This window comes from Lipotes vexillifer, unplaced genomic scaffold (genome assembly GCF_000442215.2).
Source record: "Lipotes vexillifer unplaced genomic scaffold, Lipotes_vexillifer_v1.1 scaffold1233, whole genome shotgun sequence".
NCBI classification, from domain to species: domain Eukaryota; kingdom Metazoa; phylum Chordata; class Mammalia; order Artiodactyla; family Lipotidae; genus Lipotes; species Lipotes vexillifer.
Window position 1 is genome coordinate 1,834,044 of NW_006782167.1, and position 22,500 is coordinate 1,856,543.

The following is a 22,500-nucleotide window of genomic DNA, read 5'->3' on the forward strand; positions in this document are numbered from 1 at the left end:
CCCGCATCCCCTGCATCGGCAGGCGGACTCCCAACCACTGCGCCACCAGGGAAGCCCAGAATTCATTTTAACTGCAGAATTTATCCAAAGAAATAATCAAGAGATGGGTGGAAAACTGTATAAACAGATGCTTTTTCAAGTGTTGTTATAATAGCGATAAATTAGAAACACAATAACCAGCAACAGAAACAGAGTCCATCCACAAAGTAAATGTCAGGACCAATAGAAAGCATGTTTCTCTGGGGCGGTAATGAGCTACCAAGCAGTCTGATCCCATTTTTTGTAAACCAGGCAATCATATGACTGATTAAAGTAAGTACAAAATGGGCAAATGTCAGTATTTATAGTAGTTATCTCTGCACGGTTATCTCTGTGTGGTGGGATTACAGGTGAATTTGTTTTTTTACTTCGTATTGTTTTGAGTATGGATCCGTTGCAAAATCAGAAAACAAACGATTTTTTAAATACATAAAATTCTGGTGATTATTAATGGAAGGTATTTTTCCCTTTATAAAGAAAATTCACTAATGATTTAGATTAATGGGAATTTATTTTTAAAAATATTCTATTGATGTTTATGAATAAAATAAATTTAATTAATAACATTTATTAATAATTATAAATAATTTAGATTAATATTTATTTATTTTTGGGTTTTGGCCGTGCTGCGCAGCATGTGGATTCTCAGTTCCCCAACCGGGGATCGAACCCGGGGCCCCCTGCATTGGAAGCACAGAGTCTTAACCATTGGGCCGCCAGGGAAGTCCCAATATTTATTTTATTTATTTAGATGAATAGAAATTTGATTTCAAGTTTTCACTTTTATTTCTCACTTGTGTGGCTTACTTGGAGTCTATATTGTTAACTTCCTAAGACAGTAATGTGATTGTACCTTTAGAAAATCCTGTCGTGTTCCTGAGGGCACACGCAGTTGGCCCGACTTTTCTAAGATCATCTGCTGAGTCGTTGAAGGTGATTTGATAGGCATTTAGTCCCTTCCAGGCTCCCTTCCTTTCCTCTGTCTGCCGAGCCATTTTTATCACTCCACCCTTTGTTTTTCCCTGACTTGAAATATCTCCCTTAGGCCTGTCAGGCTGGCGATGGATGTTTCCAGACCAAGGCTGCTGGGGGGATGGCAGACAAGGTTGAGTTCCAACAAAACCACTTTCTCTTGCACCTTTGACAGATTAGGCATTCATGGTAGGGACGCTCTGGTGGAAGGGAACTGAGGTGGGTGGTCCTAGAGCCCCTTTTATTCTTTGGGAAAGTGACCTTGAACTCTTTCATCTGAAATTGGGATCTTGGTTCTATTGTCTTGTGTACAAGAATGCTTTAAGGATGTTTGCGGGTCAAGGATACTGGAAAAGGAAGCAGATTACTCCTCCCGTCCCCGTGCTCACTGAGAACAGCTTAATCGGCAGCTGGAGAAGCTGCTGAGGTTGTTGCAGTCGGTGCAGAATGCTCTTCCTGAATCATGTAGTTGCCTGCTTTAATTCCTTCAGCATCTGGATCAGCTTTCTTGTGTTGTTTTTTTTATTTCGTCCTTTTTACTGAGATATAGTTGACATACAGTATCATGTTCTTTTCAGGTGTGCTACATGATGATTTGACATTTGCATGCATTATGAATTGATCACCACGATAAGTCTAGTAACAATCTGTCCCTATACGAAGTTATTGCAATATTATTGACCATCTTCCTTGTGCTGTATATTACATCCTGTGGCTTCTTTATTATGTAACTGGAAGTTTGCACCTCTTAATCCCCCTCACCTATTTTCCCCACCCCCCCAACCCCTTCCCTTCTGGCAACTACTGTTTGTTCTCTGTCTGTGAGTCTGTTTTCGTTTTGTTTTGTTTTTTAGATTCGACCTATGAGATCATGCAGTATTTGTCTTTCTCTGCCTGGCTTATTTCACTTAGCATAATGCCCTCTAGGTCTGTTCATTGTTACAAATGGCGAGAGATTTCATTCTTTTTTTTACGGCTGGGTAGTATTCCGTTGTATATACACCACATCTTCTTTATCCATTGGTCTGTCAATGGACGCTTAGGTTGCTTCTGTATCTTGGCAATTGGAAATAGTGCTGCTATAAGCATTGGGGTGATATTTTCATGTTACTTCAACGTGAACATTATAGACTCTCTTCTCCATAACTAAGCATCTCTTCTGAAGATCTACCTCAAGGCTACCAAACAGGGAGGGATGTCAGAGATCACATGACTTGCACACACAAGTTTAGAGATATGACATGTCCAAAGATACGGTTATTGACAAAGTCTACATCCGCTCAAGATGCACTTTTATCGCACCTTGCAGGGAGTGTTTCTGTGAAACAGACAACTGTCCTCCTTGGAGGGAACACTTTCCAGAACCAGACACGGCATTCAGCCATTGTTCTCGGTCCCATGGGAAGCTCAGTGGTGGGGGACTGTTCACACTATGAGATTTGTGTGTGATGTTGGATGAGTCCAGGCTTTGCCAGGTTTGGAGTCAGCAGTCCTTCCCCTGCCCACCTGTCTTACCCAGCTTCCCACGACTTGGTGTGTTTCTGTTTCTTTCCCATATGCTGGTGATCAGCCAATCAGAATTGAGAATGAAGGAGAGCTAGGCAGGTAGCATCATCAAAGGGAAGAAACGGCAAGACGAGGAAAGCAGAAGCACAGTTTGTACCTGGCTGGGCTGCCTCAGACGGTGGTGCCTGCCACAGAGATGTAGGGAAGTAATTTGCACATCACTCCCCCATACCAGCTTTCCTAACTCTTGATGTAGCCCACGTGTTAAACAAACGCCCTGGGAAAACACTGGCTTAGGTGTTCTTTTCACGCTTATTCATCCTCTAGAGCCGTGGTTGGGAAACGGAGGAATGTCCACAGGCAAAGTTTGTAATCTGTCAAGTATTATGAAAAATGAGATCAACCACGGTTAAGGCTCTTTCTTCTGTGATGCTTAGACTCCTGCATGACCCACTCTCTATCTTGTGTTTTACCCCCTACAGGACCAGCTGTCGGCTGACATGTACAGTTTTGTGGCCAAAGAAATTGACTATGCAAACTACTTTCAGATGGTAAGGGTCCAGAAAGGTGAGGCTGCTTGAAGTCTGTTTACAGGCATCACGGTGCGGACAGGGAGGAACGTCAGCCTCGAACTGAGGACCCCTAGATCGAGTACGTCCTGAGAACGGATGGGGCTTTGACTGTTCTACCTGTGAATAAATGCTGCCTTCTAGTTCTCCTTGTATGGATTTCTCCAAAAGCCCAAGAATAAAATTCAGCTTCATCCATGGAGATGACTGCAACTCAGTGTTCTATGGCAGTGGTTCTCAACCAGGGGTGATTCGGTCTCCTCTTGCCATGTCTGGAGACATTTGTGGCTGTCACCATTGAGGGGAGGTGTTACAGGCATCCAGGAGGTGGAGGTCAAATATGTTGCTAAATATCCTGCAGTGCACAGGACGACTCTCACAACAGAGGATAATCCAGCCCCAAAATGTCAGCAGAGCCAAGGTAGAGAAACCTGAATCTATCATCAGCAAGGAACTCGGGAAGAGGAAGAAAACCCCACCTGGCACGTATTCATTTTTTAATCTAGATTTTTGCCCAAGACGGTGGCAAGTAGGTAAACGAGGATTGATACGGCCTGTTTGCCTGTCTTTCATCTATGAGAGCAGATTTAGAGAGTAGAGAAACAGGGTCTGAGTCATCCGTACTTGAAGGATCGGGCCCAAATAATTAGGACCCTGGCTATTTAACAGGGAAAATACAAAGCAACTAGGAAAAATAAAAACAAAAAAACAAAACTTGAGAAGAAAAAATACAAATGAAAAATCCAGTTAAGCTCACCTGCTTTTAAAGTTGGGAATGAAACTCAAACCTCAAAGCATCTCTTTATGGTCAAGGAAGTAACAGAAAAGGAAGGAAGGTAAAGGGAAGAAAGAGGAGGAGGAGTTCTGAGAAGTTTAAATGTGTTGATAAGCGTGGGGCAGAGCTGTGGGCGGTCAGCACTCTCCCTGCGTGGGCATCAGTGGCTGAGAAGGCCAGAGTTTCTTCTGCCCTGAGAGAGAGCTGATAGGCATTTCTTCCAACTTGGAAAGTTTATTTTAAAATAGTGGGATTGGGCTTCCCTGGTGGCGCAGTGGTTAAGAATCGCCTGCTAATGCAGGGGACACAGGTTCGAGCCCTGGTCCGGGAATATCCCACATGCCGTGGAGCGACTAAGCCCTTGAGCTGCAACTACCGAGCCTGCGCTCTAGAGCCCGCAAGCCACAACTACTGAAGCCCACGTGCCTAGAGCCCGTGCTCCGCAACAAGAGAAGCCACCGCAATGAGAAGCCCGCGCACCGCAACGAAGAGTAGCCCCCGCTCGCCGCAACTGGAGAAAGTCCGCGCGCAGTAATTTTCAAGTATATTCCATCAGTTTTATTTGCGAAGATAATATTTTGTTTTAGAGTTTCTAAAGCGGATGACGTTGACATTCCAAGCATTATTAGCTTACCTAATTGCCATTTGGGTACCGTTTATTGCAACATTCTGATTTTTTTTTTAATTCCCTTTTTGTTTTCCTTGGGGATAACAGTAGCTACTCTTCACACCAGACTTCTCAGCAGAGTGACTCCCACCTTTTCCCTCACACATGCGCAATTTTTTTTGGAGGAGGAGGAGGTAGAGATTCAGAAAATAAATGAAGTGACTGTTGTTCACAGGTTTTCCTCTGCTCTCATCACCATTTCAGCAGCTTTTTTAGTAGTGAGATGGGCAAAGTAGAACATCTTGAAGGACTTTGTTCTTTGGCCTGCATCGTGATAACCAAAGCAATTTTACCTCGCAAGATACTTGAAGAGGATTGCGGAGCAAGCACATGTTTTCCAACCAGTTATATCTTGAACTGTTTTGGCAGAAATCAAGATATATAGAGGCTCATGGCATTTAGCGCCATCTCATAGGCACACAGATTTCGGAATGTGTTCTCCATTCATAGTCTTTCATTGTTGCACCTCTTCGGTGCCTTTTGCCGGGAGAACTGGGGGTGGGGTGCTCGCTAGGTGGGGCGACGGTGAGGGCAGGCTCAGCCCTGGGGTGTCCTGTCTTCCCCCGCGATTCCTCTGCTTTCCAGACTTCCATGTGTGGTCACTTCCCTGCCGCAGAGGCTAAGGAGACACATGCCCATCATTGCGGGTGGATGGAGGAGAGAGCAGGGCACCCCAATGGCGCGGCAGCCTGTGCTCCCCACCCTTCAGCAAAGGGTAATGCTCACTCTTGTGTTTCCTCAGCTCATAGAAGTGCAGGCCGAGTACCACAGGAAGTCACTGACGCTCCTGCAGGCCGTGTTGCCTCAGATAAAAGCACAGCAGGGTGAGTGCAGACCTTACCCGGACCCGGGAGGCTGGGGAGCCTGCTTCCCAGAGAAGCCTGTTGCCCTGTGCTTGGCTCACCCGCTGCGTCCCGAGCAGGGCCACGTTTAGATGAGCCCCAGGACCTCCCCCAGCAGGTGCCTTGCCCCAGCGTCAGTGAAGCCAAGCACACTCACACACACGGCCCCACGGGGATGAGTCGGGTGTGCATGGGCATGCGTGGAGGTGCGTGGGTGACAGTAAGCCCACCGGCGCTGCTCACATGGGCTGGCCGTCCATTCCACCCACTCCCCCCCATCATCCCCCCAAACCCCAAGAATGGAGACTCAGCGGGGCTCCGTGTCTTTGGTAGACTTAGGAGAATCATCGTGAGCAGAGGAAGGGAAGATACCCACATGGGTGACCTCCACCGACCCCTTTCACTGACCCCTCTCTTGCTCCGCTCCCCCCGACAGAGGCCTGGGTGGAGAAACCTTCCTTCGGGAAGCCCCTGGAGGAGCACCTCCTGATCAGCGGCCGGGAGATTGCCTTCCCCATCGAGGCGTGTGTGACGATGCTGCTGGAGTGTGGGATGCAGGAGGAGGTGGGTCTGGGCACAGCCGAGCTCTGCCTTGATCAGGTCTCCTTGTCCGCGAGTTGGAGCCTCTGGGGTCTCCTTCTCTGTTACCATCCTCGCCCAACCCCACAAACCCAAACCCATGAAGACGTGGTACAGCTGCCCTTCCTCAAATCGGTCCTGATTTCTCCCATGAGCCTTTGCTCTCCAGGGACAGTGGAGGATTGCAGGAAACGATACCACTGGCCCTGAGGATCTTACAGCCCAGATCTGGCCCTTCTTTCTGCATTTTTAACCTGATAGGGGCATTTTCCTCCCCCTCCTTCCCCTCCCCCTCCTCCCCATCCCCTTCCTTCCCCCTCTGATCCTCCACCTCCTCTTTCTTTAATTGAAAAAATAGACCTTTTAACATTTTTGATCATAACCTTTTTATAGAGATCCTGAAAATATGATTGATACAGACGTTAGAAAGCATTTCATATGAGCCACATGTCAAGAGACGTTGGTGACTTTTGTCTTTCTTGTTCTGTAAATGTTTTCCTGGGAGATAGACCTCATCTTTGGCTTCTTATACAGGCAGTTTAAAAACCATTACTCCATCTTCATTTAATCTGGTCGGCCAATCAGTATTTATTCAGGGCATTTATTACTGAGCAAAATATAAAAGAGTGAGATATGGGGGCTTATGGACTTATGAGGGGAGAGGAGTATAGCATCTGTCACATAAACCTGATTCATTCAAAACAGTCAGTAAGCACTCTAAGTATCACTAGGCCGGGGGTGGGGGGGGCAGAGAGGAAGGGGGCAGAAAGGGAGGAAGCTGACGAACGATGAAGCTGTATGTCTGCTGCCCCCTATAAGCCAGGCGTGTTTTAGATTCAGCTATTAGGAAGGGATGGGAATAAATGGGTGTTTTACCCCATTTTAAGTGCCAGGCATTTTCATGTATATTACCAATGAAAAGATGGTAAGGTCTCTTCAGCCCCTGAGGGATGGTTTCATGGAGGGAGGTGAACTTGGCTTATTCTTTCCCCATCATTTGTTTTTAATTATGGAAAAACTGAAAGACAGAAGAGAAGATACTGCACCTCATCACCTGCCTTGTGGTCAGTCAGGTCCATCTCTACCTTCACCTTCCGCCCCAGCCCCTGGCTGGACGTTTTGAAACCTATCCCAGACCTTCTGTCATTGCATCTGCAGGACTTCAGTGTGTGTGTCTCTGAAAGATAAGGAATGTTTCTAAATGTGACTGTGCAGTATTATTCTATAAAAAAGTGAAAAGAATTTATTGCTGCCTTCACATGCCTACTCAGTGTGAACAGGGTCTGGAAGATCAGGTCCTCCGACTTCTCCCGTGTTGTCTCCTGACTCTTCCCACGTGCTATTTCCGGACCTTTCCGCCTCTCACCAGGCCTCAGTCTCACTTGCGTTGTCCGCCCCACCCTCCAGCTTTGCTTCAGCTCTTCTTTAATCACAAGTAGGCTAGGCTCAGGTTGCCCCAAGCCGAGAAAAATCTCTTCTCTCAATCCAACCACAGCCTCATGTTCCTTCCCTTGCACTTTGGTTTTGTGTTTTATGCTACCCAATTTCTTTTTTAAGATTTTTTTATTTTACTTATTTTTTATTGACGTATCATTGATTTATACCACGTTGTGTTAGTTTCAAGTGTACAGCAATGTTCAGTTAGACATATATATATTTCGTATTCCTTTCCGTTACGATTTACTGCAGGGTATTGAACATAGTCCCCTGTGCTCTATGGTAGACCTTGTTGTTTATCTCTTTTATGTATTGTAGTTTGTATCTGCTAATCCCCAACTCCTAGTTTATCCCTCCCCCACCCCCGTTCCTCTTTGGTAACCATGTGAGTCTGTTTCGTCAATAAGTTCATTTGTATCATTTTTTTAGATTCCACATATAAGTGATAGCCTATGATATTTGTCTTTCTCTGTGTGACTGGCTTCGCTTAGAATGATCATCTCTAGGTCCATCCATGTTGCTGCAAATGGCATTATTTCATTCTTTTTTCATGGCTGAGTAGTATTCCATTGTATATATAGACCTCATCTTCTTTATCCATGCATCTGTTGATGGACATGTAGGTTGCTCCCATGTCTTGGCTGTTGTGAATAGTGCTGCTATGAACATAGGGGGTCATGTATCTTTGTTAGTTAAGAGTTTTCTCTGGATATATGCCCAGGACTGGCATTGCTGGATCACATGGCAACTCTATTTTGAGTTTTTAAGGAAACTCCATCCTGTTCTCTGTAGTGGCTTGTGCTACTCAGTTTCTTAAAGTTGCTCTCATCATCTGTTGCTCCTGCATCCTCACCACCACTCACTCACTCACTCCTTTTCTTTTTTTGGTCCCTTCTGCCCCCATGACTGGGCTGAAGCTGCCCTCAGTGGTCCCCGGGGATCCCCACTGCTATTTCCCATGACTTCCAGCCGCCTTGGCCATCACTGCCTGTGAAGTTGCTAACATAGTCGTCCTTGAAACCAGCTCTTCCCTGGACTCCTGGGTCCCCCCCCGCCCCTGCCGACAGCATCAGGGCAGCAGCGGGGGGAATCTGCACCACCCGGCCCTGCCCTCTGCTCACTCTGATCTCTGCTGCGGTGCCATCACCCTCTCTGAGAGCTTCGCCTGGCCTTAGTGAGGACTCAGGGTTCTCGTCCTCCTGTGGGCTCCACTCCTGAGTTTTCTGCCATGTCCTCAACATTTCCATGCAGATTTTCCTCTCACGCCCCCAAAACTGGACTCACAAGCTATTTTAACAACCCTCCCACCCCTGCACCCCCGGTGTTTGTCACTGCATGAAGCAGCCGTCTCAGTGACACGGTCAGAAATCTGAAAGCTTCTCTTTGAAAACTCTGCCCCCTTCGCTTTGTCTCCGTCCATCACCGGGTGTGGTTGCTCTCCCCCCAGGGCCGTGGCGTGGCGTGGCTTGACGAGGGTCTCGCCCGCTCCTTCGATGCATGTGCAGCCTGCTTTGGGGCTGTAGCAGCCTTACGTATGCACTGGTCCAAACGTGCTCATGAGGCTTCCTCACAGGGGTGCCACAGAGCTTTGGACATGGATTTATCTGACATACCCTATCCTGAGAAGGGGGCTAGCAGTCTTAGCAGGCAGAAAACTCAGTGTTCCGGATGAGGCATGTTTTCCTCTGAAGGAACTTGGAAATCTGAATGGCCATAAACAGGTAAAGGAGCAAGGGGGATCCTGCCAGCGTCTCAGTGTCTGGGCTGCATCATAGAATTCAAGGAGCTGAGCAGGTGAAACAAACCAATGGGTCTTCCACTCGCGTCTACCTTCCCCGTGACTTGGGGGCTCCCCTCCAACTCTGACCTGCTCGCGTCACCCCTTCCACATGCCCCTCCCTGGCTTCCTTCTCCCTTTATACAGCAGTAGCTCACTTTTGCAGCGGTTCACGTGCAAGAGGTGACAATGACTCGAGAATAACTTTAAGAATAAAACACGAAGGGGCTGCAGGAGGCAGAGGTGTTGCTCCCTCGTAACCACCCCCAGTCTGCCCATCCCCTGAGGGCATGGCCTTGATGAGTTCCTCAAGGTGTGGCCCTGTGCCTCCTGAGATACGCAGACACAAAGACATACACAAAGACACACACACACAAAGACAGACACAAAGACACGGACACACAAAGACACAAACACAGAGACACACACAAAGACACGGACACACACAAAGACACAGACACAAAGAAACGGACACAGAGACACACACACATACACACAAAGACACAGACACAAAGAAACACACATACAAAGACAGACACATACACACAAAGACACAGGCACACACACAAAGACACAGACACACACACAGCCACAAAGAAACAGACACCCAAAGACACAGACACACACACAAAGACACACAAAGACAGATACACACAAAGACAGATACACACAAAGACGCACAAAGACACAGACACACAGCCAAAGACACAGACACAAAGACACACACACACACAAAGACACAGACACAAAGACACAGACACACACAGAGACACAGGTGCACACACACACTGTAGACCTTTGTGCATGCATCCACCTCCTAGACCTCCAACTCTGACCAGGTCTCAGTCAAAGTTTTCTCCAAAATATATCCTTTTTTTTTAAATTGAACTATCATTGCTGTACAATATTATATAAATTACATGTTCGCAATATAGCGATTCACAATTTTTAAAGGTTATGCTCCACTTATAGTCTTTATAAAATATGGGCTGTATGCCGTGTGTTGTACAGTATATCCTTGTAGCTTATTTTTTACCTAATAGCTTGTGCCTCTCAATCCTCTGTGCCTGTATTGGCCCCTCCCCATTGGTAACTACTAGTTTGTTGTCTGTATGTGTTGAGTCTGCTTCTTTTTTGTTATCTTCACTAGTTGTATTTTTTAGACCCCACGTATAAGTGATATCATACAGTATTTGTCTTTCTCTGTCTGACTTACTTCACTTAGCATAATACCCTCCAAGTCCATCTGTGTTGCTGCAAATGACACAGTTTCATTCCTTTTTGCAGCTGAATAATATTCCGTTGTATATATACACCACATCTTCTTTATCTGTTCATCTGTTGATGGACACTTAGTTTGCTTCCCTATCTTGGCAATTGTAAAGAACACTACTGTGGACGTGGGGGTGCATGTATCTTTTCAAATTAGTGTTTTTGTTTTTCCAAAATATATCTTAAATACAGAAGAACAGGAAGTCGAAGTGCCCAGGGTTCACTTATCCAACAAATACGTACTGAACCAGAACGCTGGGTCACCCCATACTAGGCGCTGGGGACACAGCAGTGGGCGAGGCTTGGGTCCTACCGCTCCAATATTGATAAACGGTGACGGGAAGGATGCACCTAGTTGATCGTGGAGGAACGGGGTGGGTAGACTGCCTATCAGGTTTTTCAAATTAATTAATTAAATTTATTTATTTATGTATTTATTTATTTATTAGTTGGCTGCGTTGGGTCTTTGTTGCTCTGCGTGGGCTTTCTCTACTTGCGTTGAGCGGGGGCTACTTTTTGTTGTGGTGTGTGGGCTTCTCATTGTGGTGGCTTCTCTCTGTTGTGGAGCACGGGCTGTAGGCGCGTGAGCTTCGGTAGTTGTGGCTCATGGGCTCAGTAGTTGTGGCACATGGGCTTCAGTAGTTGTGGCTCACGGGCTCTAGAGCTCAGGCTCAGTAGTTGTGGCGCACGGGCTTAGTTGCTCCGCGGCATGTGGGATCCTCCCGGACCAGGGCTTGAACCCGTGTCCCCTGCATTGGCAGGCAGATTCCTAACCACTGGGCCACCAGGGAAATCCCTGCCTGTCCGTTTTGCTTTTGTGCCTTGGAGGCTCAGGCTGTCCTGTGACCCTCTGTCCTGTCGGCAGGGCCTCTTCCGAGTAGCCCCATCTGCCTCCAAGCTAAAGAAGCTTAAGGCTGCCCTGGACTGCTGCGTGGTGGACGTGCAGGAGTGCTCAGCAGATCCCCACGCCATTGCAGGTGGGCCTCGCAACCGGAGGGGCTCCGGGGGAGGGGGTGGGCATGGAGGGTGTGCAGCCACGTGTCAGGGCCACTCGAGCCACGGGCTTCCCAGCATGCTCCAGGCATGTCCACTCAGGACCCCGCTTGAGCCCTGGTGGCTGTGGCCCTTGAAGGGAGGCCTTCCCATCCCCCACGTGCCAGGGGAAGGGGCGAGGGTGGGAAACATGACGGGGGAGGCCAATGTGATCACCAGCCCAGGGCCCACGGCCGCGCCAGAGCCTCGGATCCGGTCACGTGGCAGCCACTGTGTGACCTTGTCACATGGGTCGGGGAACCGTTCCCAGGTGTGGCCCTCATGGTGGCGCTGGCTGGTAGTATGTGTCTCTGCCGTGTCCCAGTGGCTCACGGACCGTATGGTGTTCATGTCCAGGAGCTTTGAAATCTTACCTCCGGGAGCTGCCAGAACCTCTGATGACTTTTGAGCTCTATGATGAGTGGATTCAGGCTTCCAAGTGAGTACAGCACGTTTCGGGGTGCCTTCTGGGTTGTGGTTTATTTGGAAGTCTTTATTGAAATTGTGAAAGCATGCCACCTGGGATCCAGCGAATCCCTTTCTTGGTATGTGTCGTGGGGAAAGGCTTGTACGTGTGCCCGGAGAGGTGCGTACCAGGGTGTTGGTCGTGCGGTCACCTTGAGTAGCAGAAGGGAATGACCGAATAAAATACGGTATAGCTACACTCTCACATGCCCGGCAGCACTTCGAAAAACGGGTAGAGCTATTCCTGCTCACGTGTAGAGATACGAAGATTTAATTTTGAGTGAACTAAAGTTAACAAGGACCCACAGGATAGTCTGTTGTTTTAAAAAGAAGAAATACAAAAAACACCCAACACACTCAAAACGATACAGTTTTAGGAGTGCCTCTATAAATGTGTCACTGCATAAAAGAAGGTTCTGGAAAGGCTCACACTGGCGGGTGGGGATGATTCCTTCCGGAGAAAAGAGCAGGACAAGGGAGTGGTGACAGGGGTGTTTACCCTCTTCTGTAATAGGTAAAAAATATTAACAACAACTAACGAATAACTAACATCAAAATACAATGTCCGGGCAGTGGACACCACCCCCACTTTCCTGAAGGTGAGCCTGGAGGGGGGGGGGCCTCAGCAGGGAGGTGGCAGGAATGAGGCCCAGACCCTGGTCGTGCATCGGGAATATGGGGGTATGGAGATCGGGGGGGCTGGTGCTCAGCAGATGACGCCCCAGCCATGTCACCTGTGTAGCTCTGAAGCGTGGGATTCCTTGCTTCCTTCCTCACTTGATTCGTGATTAGGATTGTATTGTGTATTTTCTTTGGCCCTAAGTAAGATCTGACTCTAGTACGTGCTACTGTTTGGAGGAATCAGTTGTTACTGATTCACACGGCTAGGGAGGACACAGGAGAATGGGCACCAGAGAGAGGCTGGGAGAGATGAAGGTGGAGATGGTCCAGGAGAAAAAGATACAGGAGGGAGAGGAACATTTCATGGGAGGACTGAGCTCGGTGCCCATGAAAGGATGGATTCTGGGGATCTCTAATCATGGGGTTTAGTAGTGAAAAGCAGCCAGCGAAGCTGCTCCAGAAGGATGCTGGAGTGTGTATGTGCTTCTGGAAGAACTGGGGCTGCAAGAGAACCCAGCTGACCTGGAAGTGAAGCCAGGCTGGCGTGTGCAGAGTTAGAAAAAGCTCGCTCCAGTTACCGTGCGCACCTCTGGGTTTTTATCCAAGGTAGAATAGAGATGATGCATTTTAAAAGGCTGGCTGACTGCCTGGTATTCCTACATCTCATGGTGGAAAGTGAGTTTTAGAGCCCACGATGATACTAATAATCACAGGTGATGCCATTTGTTGAGTGTTTATTAGAGGCTTGTCATCGTTCTAAGCTCATTATGTTTTTAACTCATCTGATTTTCACAACAACCCTATGAAGGGGGTTGTGCTGTCTTCCCTATTTTATAGATAAGGAAGTCGAGTCACAGAGCAGGTGTTTATGGCAGGTTACTTGCCGTCTAATAAGTGACAGGATGAGGATTTGAGTCCAAGGAGTCCGGCTCCGGAGCCCACGTGCTTAACGGCACTCCATGCCTCTCTAGAATGACACAGGGGTCCTGGGCCCCTGTGATGATGATGAGTGAGGACATATCTTTTGATGGACACACTGCCCCTTTCATTTGCTGAATGTATGGGTGGTCTTGGTGACACCAAGCTGGAGGAGGGGAGGGCAGCCGGGTGCTTTGGGATCAGAGAGAGACTGTTCCCGATGATTTACAAAGCTGGGCGCCATTAGGAAGTAGGGGTGAGCGGATGCCTCAAAGAGCTCAGGTCTTTGAACGAAGGGAAAGCAAAGGCTTCTTTCTACCCCTGGAGGAGATGCATGTTGTGCGTGAAGATTCTGGGCACGGTGGTGGCGGCCACCCCGAGGCCACAGTCTCTAATGAAGGTAATTTTGCCCAGGACAGCCACCCTCTGTGTGCGTCAGTCTCCTGCGAAGCTTTAAAAGATACCTAGGTTCAATGCCTGGACCTCCTTTTCAGAGATTCTGCTTTAATTCTCTTTGTTTCAAAGCTCCCAAGGCTACTGGGTTGATAACCATTGACCTTTGGTGAAGCTGAATCTCACCAGAGAGCCACAGGGGATTGGCCTTCAGGGAAGCTCTGCCTCGGGCCGGGCCATCCAGGAGTCAGGGCGGGGACTGGCGGGAAACAGCAGGAGCAGTAGTGAGGGATCTGCCAGGCGAGGTGGCCTGGGACTTTGCTGGTCACGTGTGCTGAGCGTTTCCATGCAGGAACCACGGAGCAGCCCAGAGGCTGAGCCATGCCTACCAGGGGCGGCAGGAAGGCCCGAGGCTCCCGTCACTCCCAGGACTTCTCCCTCTTTGTGCTGGCCGTCCCCTCCCATGCGACTGTTCCCCCGAAACCTTTGCCTGGTGGGCTCCTTTGGACTCTTGGGCCCGCCTTCCTGGCACCCAGACGTCAAGCAGCTGGCAGTCAGGATCCGTCCCATCCCCGGTGTTCTTTCTCTGCGGAGAACTGATCTGCGGGTTCGAGGCTGTGTTTGTGTAGCTGGTTAGGTTGTGAGCTGGGCTGGTGGGGCAGGGCGGGGGAGGCAACGGTCTCCTCTGATTGCATCCTGATTCCCAGCACTTGGGACACTGCCTGACACACGGGAGACCCTCAGTACATGGGTGCTGATTTTTATTGAAGGGAAGGTCTTGGCAGAATCTGCCCTTTCAAGGGCTGAGGAGTGGAAAAGGGAGATTTTCTTGCCCGGGTCAGGATGGGAGGGAAGACTTCTGGGGACCCAGCGATGGCCACTGCCCTGCCTTGGGCCCCGGGTCAAGGGGTCAGAGCTGAGCCTCCCTGTTGGCATTTGCTTTTTAGTTTTTCTCGAGAAAAGGTTCTTTGAACATAAGGCCTTCCTAACCGTGTCAGCCTTGATGTAGGTTTTCATGAAAAGTAAATGAAAAACTGTAGTCCTATAAATAATTTCTTTTAATCCTTACAGGGTTTATCAATAAAGAAACCCTTAGAGCAAATCTTTTTGTAGAGTAGAGAATCCTTTGGTCATGGAAATTATCCATCTCTGAGTTATGTCTTCAAGGGTCAGATGTCCTTATGTCTGTATGAGTTCATGTAATTTACTTGTTCAGAAGGTGTCTATTGAGCATCTATTATGTGCCAGATGATAAGACACTTCATGTGCCTTAACTAATACCCGTGGAACAGGCCAGTCAGCTGCCACCGTGGTGTGAAAGTGGGGTTGACCTGTTTCTGGTGTCCTGTTGCTGTGACAGAATCGCCCTCCTGATGACACCACGGCCCCGCCCACTCCAGAGCAGGTGTCTGGCCTCTGCCCTCCTCCCTCACCTGCTGCCCCGGCACCCATTCACCTGGGCCGTGTGACCTGTGTAGGGGAACTTTTGTTCAAATAGCCCAGGCAAGACAGAAGGAGACCTTAGAGGGGGAAATAATAAGAACTAAACATATGAATGATAATAGTTTACTGTTACGATCACTAACAACGGCTGGTTCCTTTTTCTCAAATATTTCGATGGCTGGTGAATATGAATCCTGGTGGGACTTCATCGATTCGTGCTCAACCAATGGCTTTTCCTGTTAATTTCCCAGCATCCAGGAGCAGGACACGAGGCTCCAGGCTCTGTGGAATGCTTGTGAGAAATTGCCCAAGGCCAATTACAACAACATCCGGTGAGTGGACCCTGGAGACACTGGGTCAAGGTTATTTAAGCCTCAGACACGTGTTTCCGGGCCAAAAGGCATGGTCACTGGCAAGCATGGTGTTATATGGTGTCCAAAGCATGGTTAACATGCAGGGTCTCTTTTCAACCTCAGGCAGCCCTGGGAGGCTGTGAATTACCGTTTTGCACATGAGGAAACAGACTAGAAGGGACTGTGAGACTTTGCAGGCTACCTGGCCAGCTGTTGGCTAATGTAGTTCAGTTCTTTGATTTGCAAGGAGCAAAGATGAATGCAGTCTGTTTCCAGATATCGGGGGGGTTATTGTAAAGATGGGTGCCCGTGGACACTGCGGAGAAGCTGACCAGACCCTGAGCTGGACTTGGCAGGTGTGTCCTGGAGCTAGGCTGCAGGACGAAGAGGCTGGGAGAATATTCTGTGGTTTCCACCTTTCAGCAGCAATTTCCCACGAGTCTGTCTCTTACTTTTCTTGCTGCCGCCAGGATTTCACTTCCTGCTTCCTCATCATGTTGTCTGTGCCAGCCTTGCCCCTGGTCCCGCCCCTCTCCTGGGAACTTCCTTAGATGCAGATTTTCAGCTTCAGCTGCTGCTGCCGTCTGCCTCATGATTTCTGTTTTCCTGTTAAAAACCCCAGGAGCGATTTTTCATGACTTAAACATAGAATTACTGTACGACCCAGCAATTCCACTTCTGGATGTATTCCCAAAAGATTTTGAAAGTGGGGACTTGATTTTGTACACCTATGTTAATGGCAGCGTGATTCACAATAGCCAAGAGGTGGGAACAGCCCAAATGTCCAGTGACGGATAGATGCGTAAACAAAGTACCCATACAATGCGATATTCAGCCTTCAAAAGGAAGGACATTCTACTTCTTGCTACAGCATGGATGAAGCTTGAAGGCTTTACGCTGAGGGAAGCCAGACACAAAAGGACAAGTACTGAACAGTTCTACTCCTAAGAGGTACATAGTCAGTTCATGGAGACAGAAAGAATGGTGGTTGCCAGGGGCTTTGAGCGGGTGACGCAGCAGGTGGTCTGTCATTTAATGGGTGCAGAGTTTTAGTTTGGGGTGATGGAAGATTCTGGAGATGGATAGTGGCGATGGTTGCATCACAGTGTGAAAGTATTTAACGCTACTGAATTATACACTGTAAAATGCTTAAATTGGTCAACTTATGTATACAAAATTGAAAAACAAAATCCCAACAGCAAGAATCAGATGGGTATGACTCTTCAAGTGTTGCTAGGCCACTGGCCAGCCTGTGGATTGACTCAGCTCAGGTCCCACGTCCTGGTCCAGGTATGTGTGGCCTCTTGGAGGGTATGACATGGCAGGAGAGGCTGTGGGTAGAGGTGGCCCACTGGCAGCTTTAGGGGCCTCTGTGGTCTTTCTGCTCCGTGGGCAGAAGGTAAGTCAGCAATTCCCGAAGGAGCCACCTCACTGTTGTCCAGGCAGAATGGGACTGGACCCGCCACCTGTGTAACAGAGGCCGGGACCTCCGTGCGGCCTGGCAGGTTTGGTGTGGTCTGTGAGGGCTCTTTTCATGCTTCATTTGTGCACAGCTCACTTACTGATTTTTTTTAAATAATAGCTTTATTGAAATACAATTCGTATACCATTGTACCCTTTTAAAGTGTACAATCGAGTGGCTTTTCGTAAATCTGTAGAGCTGCGCAGCTATCACCACTGTCTAATTTTAGAACATTTTCATCACCCCAAAGAGAAACTCTGTGCCCAGTAGCAGTCATTCCCCATTTCTGCCCAGCCAGTCCTTGGCAAACACTCATCTACATTCTGTGTCTGCCTGCGCTGGGCACTTCATAGAGGTGGAACCATTCAACGTGGGGTCTCTGAGTCTGGCTTCTTTCACTTGGCATCATGCTTCTGAGGTTCATCCGTGTGGTAGCATGTGTCAGTATTTCATTCCTTATTAGGGCTGAATAGTATTCTGTTGTCTGGATGGACTGCATAATGGACATGTGGGTGGTCTCCCCTTTTTGGCTGTGATGAATAATGCTGCTGGGAACATTTGTGTCCCCATTTGCTTGTGGACGTATTTCTCTAGGAGTGGAATTGCTGGGCCACATGCCAAGTCTAGCTTTAACTTTTTCCTCATTGGCTCTCAGAGCCCCACTGAGGTTAATCCCAGGGGACGCCACCCCTAGCATGTAAATGTCCCCACCAATGACACCTACACACTGCGTCTCACCTCTGCACGCAGGGAGGGTGACAGGTGACAGAGGTTTGAAAAGAAGGAAGGCTTTCAGTCATCGTGCAGTGGGTCAAAAGGAAAGATGGAGAATTTTTCTGGCCAGGGTTAATCGAAGCAAATGTTGACAGCTGAGTGAGAGCTGAGTCCGACTGTTTGTAGAGCATTCTCGTGTCCTGACGCGTGACACGTCTTGATTATATTGTAGAATGTATGAATCTTGTTATCAGTAAGAGAAGTTTCCACCCGGCGCTGGGGGACCACGGCTGGTTTTGAGCCCATGTTAAACCTGGCCCTTCTCACTTCTTTCAGATACTTGATCAAGTTTTTATCCAAACTCTCAGAATATCAAGATGTCAACAAGATGACTCCCAGTAACATGGCAATTGTATTAGGACCCAACTTGCTGTGGCCACAAGCGGAAGGGTGAGTCCAGGGAGGAAGGGGTGTGTGGGTCACGTTGGGGGCAGGATGCTGCTGGGGCCTGGGCGGGGTGGCCAGGGCCCCGGATATCCACCAGCCTCATGTATGTGTCAGGTCATATGTCTGTCTTGGCCTGCTCCTTCTTTAGACTCAGGAGGAGACCCGGCACTCTTCAGATCTTTCTTGTTGGTAGTCTCAGAGCTAGGCCTGCAGTCAGGGTCTTCTCTGAGCTCATCTGAGTCACCACTAGGCACGGCAGGCTCTTCCAGGCCTCCCTGGCCCCCTGTGAACAGTACGCATCCCAGCATCAGCGGGACAGAGGGCTGTGTCTCAAAAGGGAGAACAGAGCTGGGAGAAGGAGGAACCCGGCAGTTACGAGAATCATACCTCACACCGAAAGATGCCTCATACTTGGCGATTTTGAGTATGTCACTTGCTCGTCTCCTGTAGGGAGGACTTCTGGGGTATCTGCATTCCGTAGAGGGGGAGAGAGGTTCAGAAAGGTGAAGACGTGTCCTTCCTGAGAGGTTGCTTGCTCCCGGACTTCTGGTCCAGGGCCCCTTCCCTGCCTCGGCCGCTCACCTCGCCCTGCCCCGCTCTGTCCTGTGCTCACAGGAACATCACGGAGATGATGACCACGGTCTCGCTGCAGATCGTCGGGGTCATCGAGCCCATCATCCAGCACGCAGACTGGTTCTTCCCCGGGGGTACGTGACAGCATCCGGGTGCGGGAGTGGGCTTCTGTGGAAAATGGGAGTGTCGCTGTGAGTTCCGAACCTCTGACACCTTTGAGTACCACTGGCCAAAGGTGTGTGTATATTTGGTTTGTTTTTAATCCTCCTACACACAAGCACACGTGCACACATGTGCACACACACGCGCGCGCACATACACACACACACACACATACACCACTCAGGAATGGGGACAGGTCATGGCAGCTTCTTACTCTCATCCCTGGTCGAGGGAAATTCTGGCCTGAAGGTGCTGTGCTAACCACGCCCTCGGATTTTATTGGTCTAACATCTACACCATAGTTTCTTTAAATCTGTCAATCATGAAATGCTGAAGCAGGAAAAAAAAAAGAGAGATGTTATGCTCTGTAGATGCAGAGGATGAACCTGGACTTGAGGTGAACGTGAACTTCTTTCTTTTTTTTGGCAATAGTCATGCCTCCTTTCCATATATTTTTTAAACATCTTTATTGGAGTATAATTGCTTTACAACGGTGTGTTAGTTTCTGCTTTATAACAAAGCAAATCAGTTATACATATGTTCCCATATCTCTTCCCTCTTGCGTCTCCCTCCCTCCCACCCTCCCTATCCCACCCCTCTAGGTGGTCACAAAGCACCGAACTGATCTCCCTGTGCTATGCGGCTGCTTCCCACTAGCTATCTGTTTTACGTTCGGTAGTACTAGAGAATGGACTTGAGGACACAGGGAGGGGGAAGGGTAGGGTGGGACAAAGTGAGAGAGTGGCTTGGAGAGGAACATGAACTTCTATTCCGGGCTTAGGGGTCACCTGGGTGCCATCCGTTCATTGCGCTAGGCTGTGTCCTTGGAGTTGCCCTCGGCATGTAAAGATGGGGCTCAGAGGCAACAAGATTCTTTTTTCGTACCTCGTTCAAAATGAAGCTCTCAAGACAGCTCCCTAAGATGGAGTTTCATAAATGTTCTTAGCGTGGAAGCACCATTGGATAAGGGAATGACTCGCAGTGGTGACAGCTCTGAAGAGACAGACAGCAGTTGTTACATTAAATTCAGTGTTTGCTTTTCAAAAAAGTACTGTGCCTTATGTTTAGTAAATATTAAGGGTATGCTTTTGGCTGTGCAACAACAAACTATTAACTCATGTGGGGATGTAATATTAATAATTCTCTGCTCTGTTCATCAGAAGTAATCACTTAGTGCTGATCTAACATTAAAGCAGTTTGATTGTCTTTTGGCTTCATGTGTTTTGACCGTGACAGCTCTGAAATAAGAGTTCAATTGATGACACAGTCGGGTGAGGATAGGAAATCAGGGTAAAGAAATATAGGAGGTAGGCGTTAAAGGCATAATTCTGTAAGTTCTGTGCTCATTCATTGTCATTGCACATAAATAGGCTGTGACCAGGAAAGGATGAGACTAGACTCCATTTGGTAGCCCACAATCTTAGATCTCTTTCTATTTCTAATCCTTTAAAATTTCTTTTTCTCTTTGGTTTTCCAGAAAGACATCATCATCATCTACAGATGATAATATTGCCTGTTATTTTCTTTTCTGGACTAATTGCATTGGCTAGCACTTCCTCAGTAGTGTCAAGTAACAGCGTTGAGAGTGGGCATTGCTCTTTTTCCTGATATGATTTAGACTGCTCTGGCATTTCACTTTTAAACATAAGGTTTGAGACAGATTATTTTGCCGTTTCAAAAAGAAAGTACCCATCTGTTCCTATTTGGCTAAATTTGTTTTGTGAATCACAGATGAAAAATGCTTTATTAAATGCTCATCGTATTACACGCTAGGTGAGCACATGTGTTCACCTGGTAATAGGATGAATTATATTAAGATGAATTAATATCAATAGATGATCTAACACTGAACCACGGGGCAAGATTTTCAGGGGTAACACATAAAGAAGTGGCCATCTCTGCTATCTCCCTCCTGCCCCGGAAGGCTGACCCACAGACCATGTGCACCCATTCTGTCTTCCCCGCAGAGATAGAGTTCAACATCACGGGCAATTACGGGAGTCCGGTGCACGTGAACCACAATGCCAACTACAGCTCGATGCCCTCCCCAGACATGGACCCTGCCGACCGGCGCCAGCCCGAGCAGGCCCGCCGGCCCCTCAGCGTTGCCACGGATAACATGATGCTGGAGTTTTACAAAAAGGATGGGTATGAACTAGCATCCCTTTCTCAGTGTTGGGGGTTGTGGGATGGAGGGGTTGATTCAGATGGGATGACAGGAAGGCTGCACTTACCAGCAGCAGTTTGAGTGGGTTGTGTCTGTTAGCATGTCAGTTCATTCTGGATGCTTCCATCTGTGCTATTCGGGGTGCTAGGCTCACTTCCCACCCTTCAGGCCAGAAGTAAGTGCAGCCTTCCGAGCTGACAGTTGTGATCAGTATTGATTAGTTCTCATCAAAAGAAAAAAAAGTGGGTCAAAAGGGGACACTGAAAAAAAAAGATAGTAAACACTTGATTTTGACTCAGAATTTACAAATGTACATCAATTCTCAGATCTTCAGCGGTTTTATTCTGATGATGGGTCTGCTCGTCTGCACCCCTCAGCAACATTCTTGCATCAGTAACACCTGCAGTGTGTAGTTTAACATTCCCAGTTTCAGTCTCTTTAAAACAGATTGAAAACCTAAACCTTGAATCAATCTGAGTGTAAGATCCTTATAAGTTTCTAAGAGTTGTTTTCCCGTCTTTTATGATCGACACCTACACCTACTTTGATGCAGTTGTTATGAGACTCATAAATGCGCCCAGCTTAATTCGCATAGGAATGACCCTCTTGCACCCACATTAAATCAGTTCACATAATATGTAATTGCATGATGTGATTCCCATAAGAAGTCAAATGGGCATAAACAGGTTTCCTAACGAGCACAGCTCATTCGTGGGAGGTGTCAGCTCAGCCCTGGCACCCACATACGTGGGCTTGAGTCATCGGCTAATGTGTCCTACAGAGGAAAGGTTGAAAAGCCCAGAACTGTGGAGGTGCGTGAGTCTTACTTTCCACTCCTCTTCTCTTCTGAGTGGGAGTCGACCTTGGAGACCCACACCTGTGTCCTGTGATGATGGGGAGTGTTCACAAGGTCCAGTGTCCCCGCTTGTTCCCTTTCCCACCAGAGACCCTTCCCGTGAGAGGCGGGTGCGGGGTGTTTCTCTGCTCTGTGCTGTTGTTCATTGTATTCTGTCTGGTGGGGAAAGAAAAGCTGGAAATTCTTAGAAGTTAAGGGGAGTAGGGGGAGATTTCACCAATCTATAAAAAAAAAAAAAAAAAAAAAAAAACAGCATACTTAGAATCTGATCTTTGCCTCATGGGGGAGAGAGACAGAGATGCAGAGAGAGAGTGAGAGAGCTAGCAAATGCATTGGAATTTGTTTTTAAAACTCAGTTTTAAGCGACTCAGTTCCTGTGTGAAGTGTCCCTTGCGGGGGAGGGGGGGGGGGATGCCCTGGAGGGGCAGTTCTGGTCCTTTGGTCCCAAGTGTTTCTGCA

At 48.1% G+C, this 22,500-nt stretch overlaps 1 protein-coding gene across 2 annotated transcripts in view; it reads left to right on the plus strand.

Moving 5' to 3' along the window:
• ARHGAP44 (Rho GTPase activating protein 44) overlaps positions 1–22,500 on the plus strand; it is a 151,406-nt gene that overhangs the window by 113,825 nt on the left and 15,081 nt on the right. For both annotated transcript variants that reach the window (XM_007455013.1, XM_007455014.1), the window contains exons 8-16: positions 3,000–3,068; positions 5,271–5,352; positions 5,807–5,934; positions 11,301–11,412; positions 11,825–11,906; positions 15,559–15,639; positions 18,173–18,286; positions 18,899–18,990; positions 20,986–21,166. In XM_007455013.1, the coding sequence (XP_007455075.1) occupies positions 3,000–3,068; positions 5,271–5,352; positions 5,807–5,934; positions 11,301–11,412; positions 11,825–11,906; positions 15,559–15,639; positions 18,173–18,286; positions 18,899–18,990; positions 20,986–21,166 (941 nt within the window). The remainder of the gene's footprint in view (positions 1–2,999; positions 3,069–5,270; positions 5,353–5,806; positions 5,935–11,300; positions 11,413–11,824; positions 11,907–15,558; positions 15,640–18,172; positions 18,287–18,898; positions 18,991–20,985; positions 21,167–22,500) is intronic.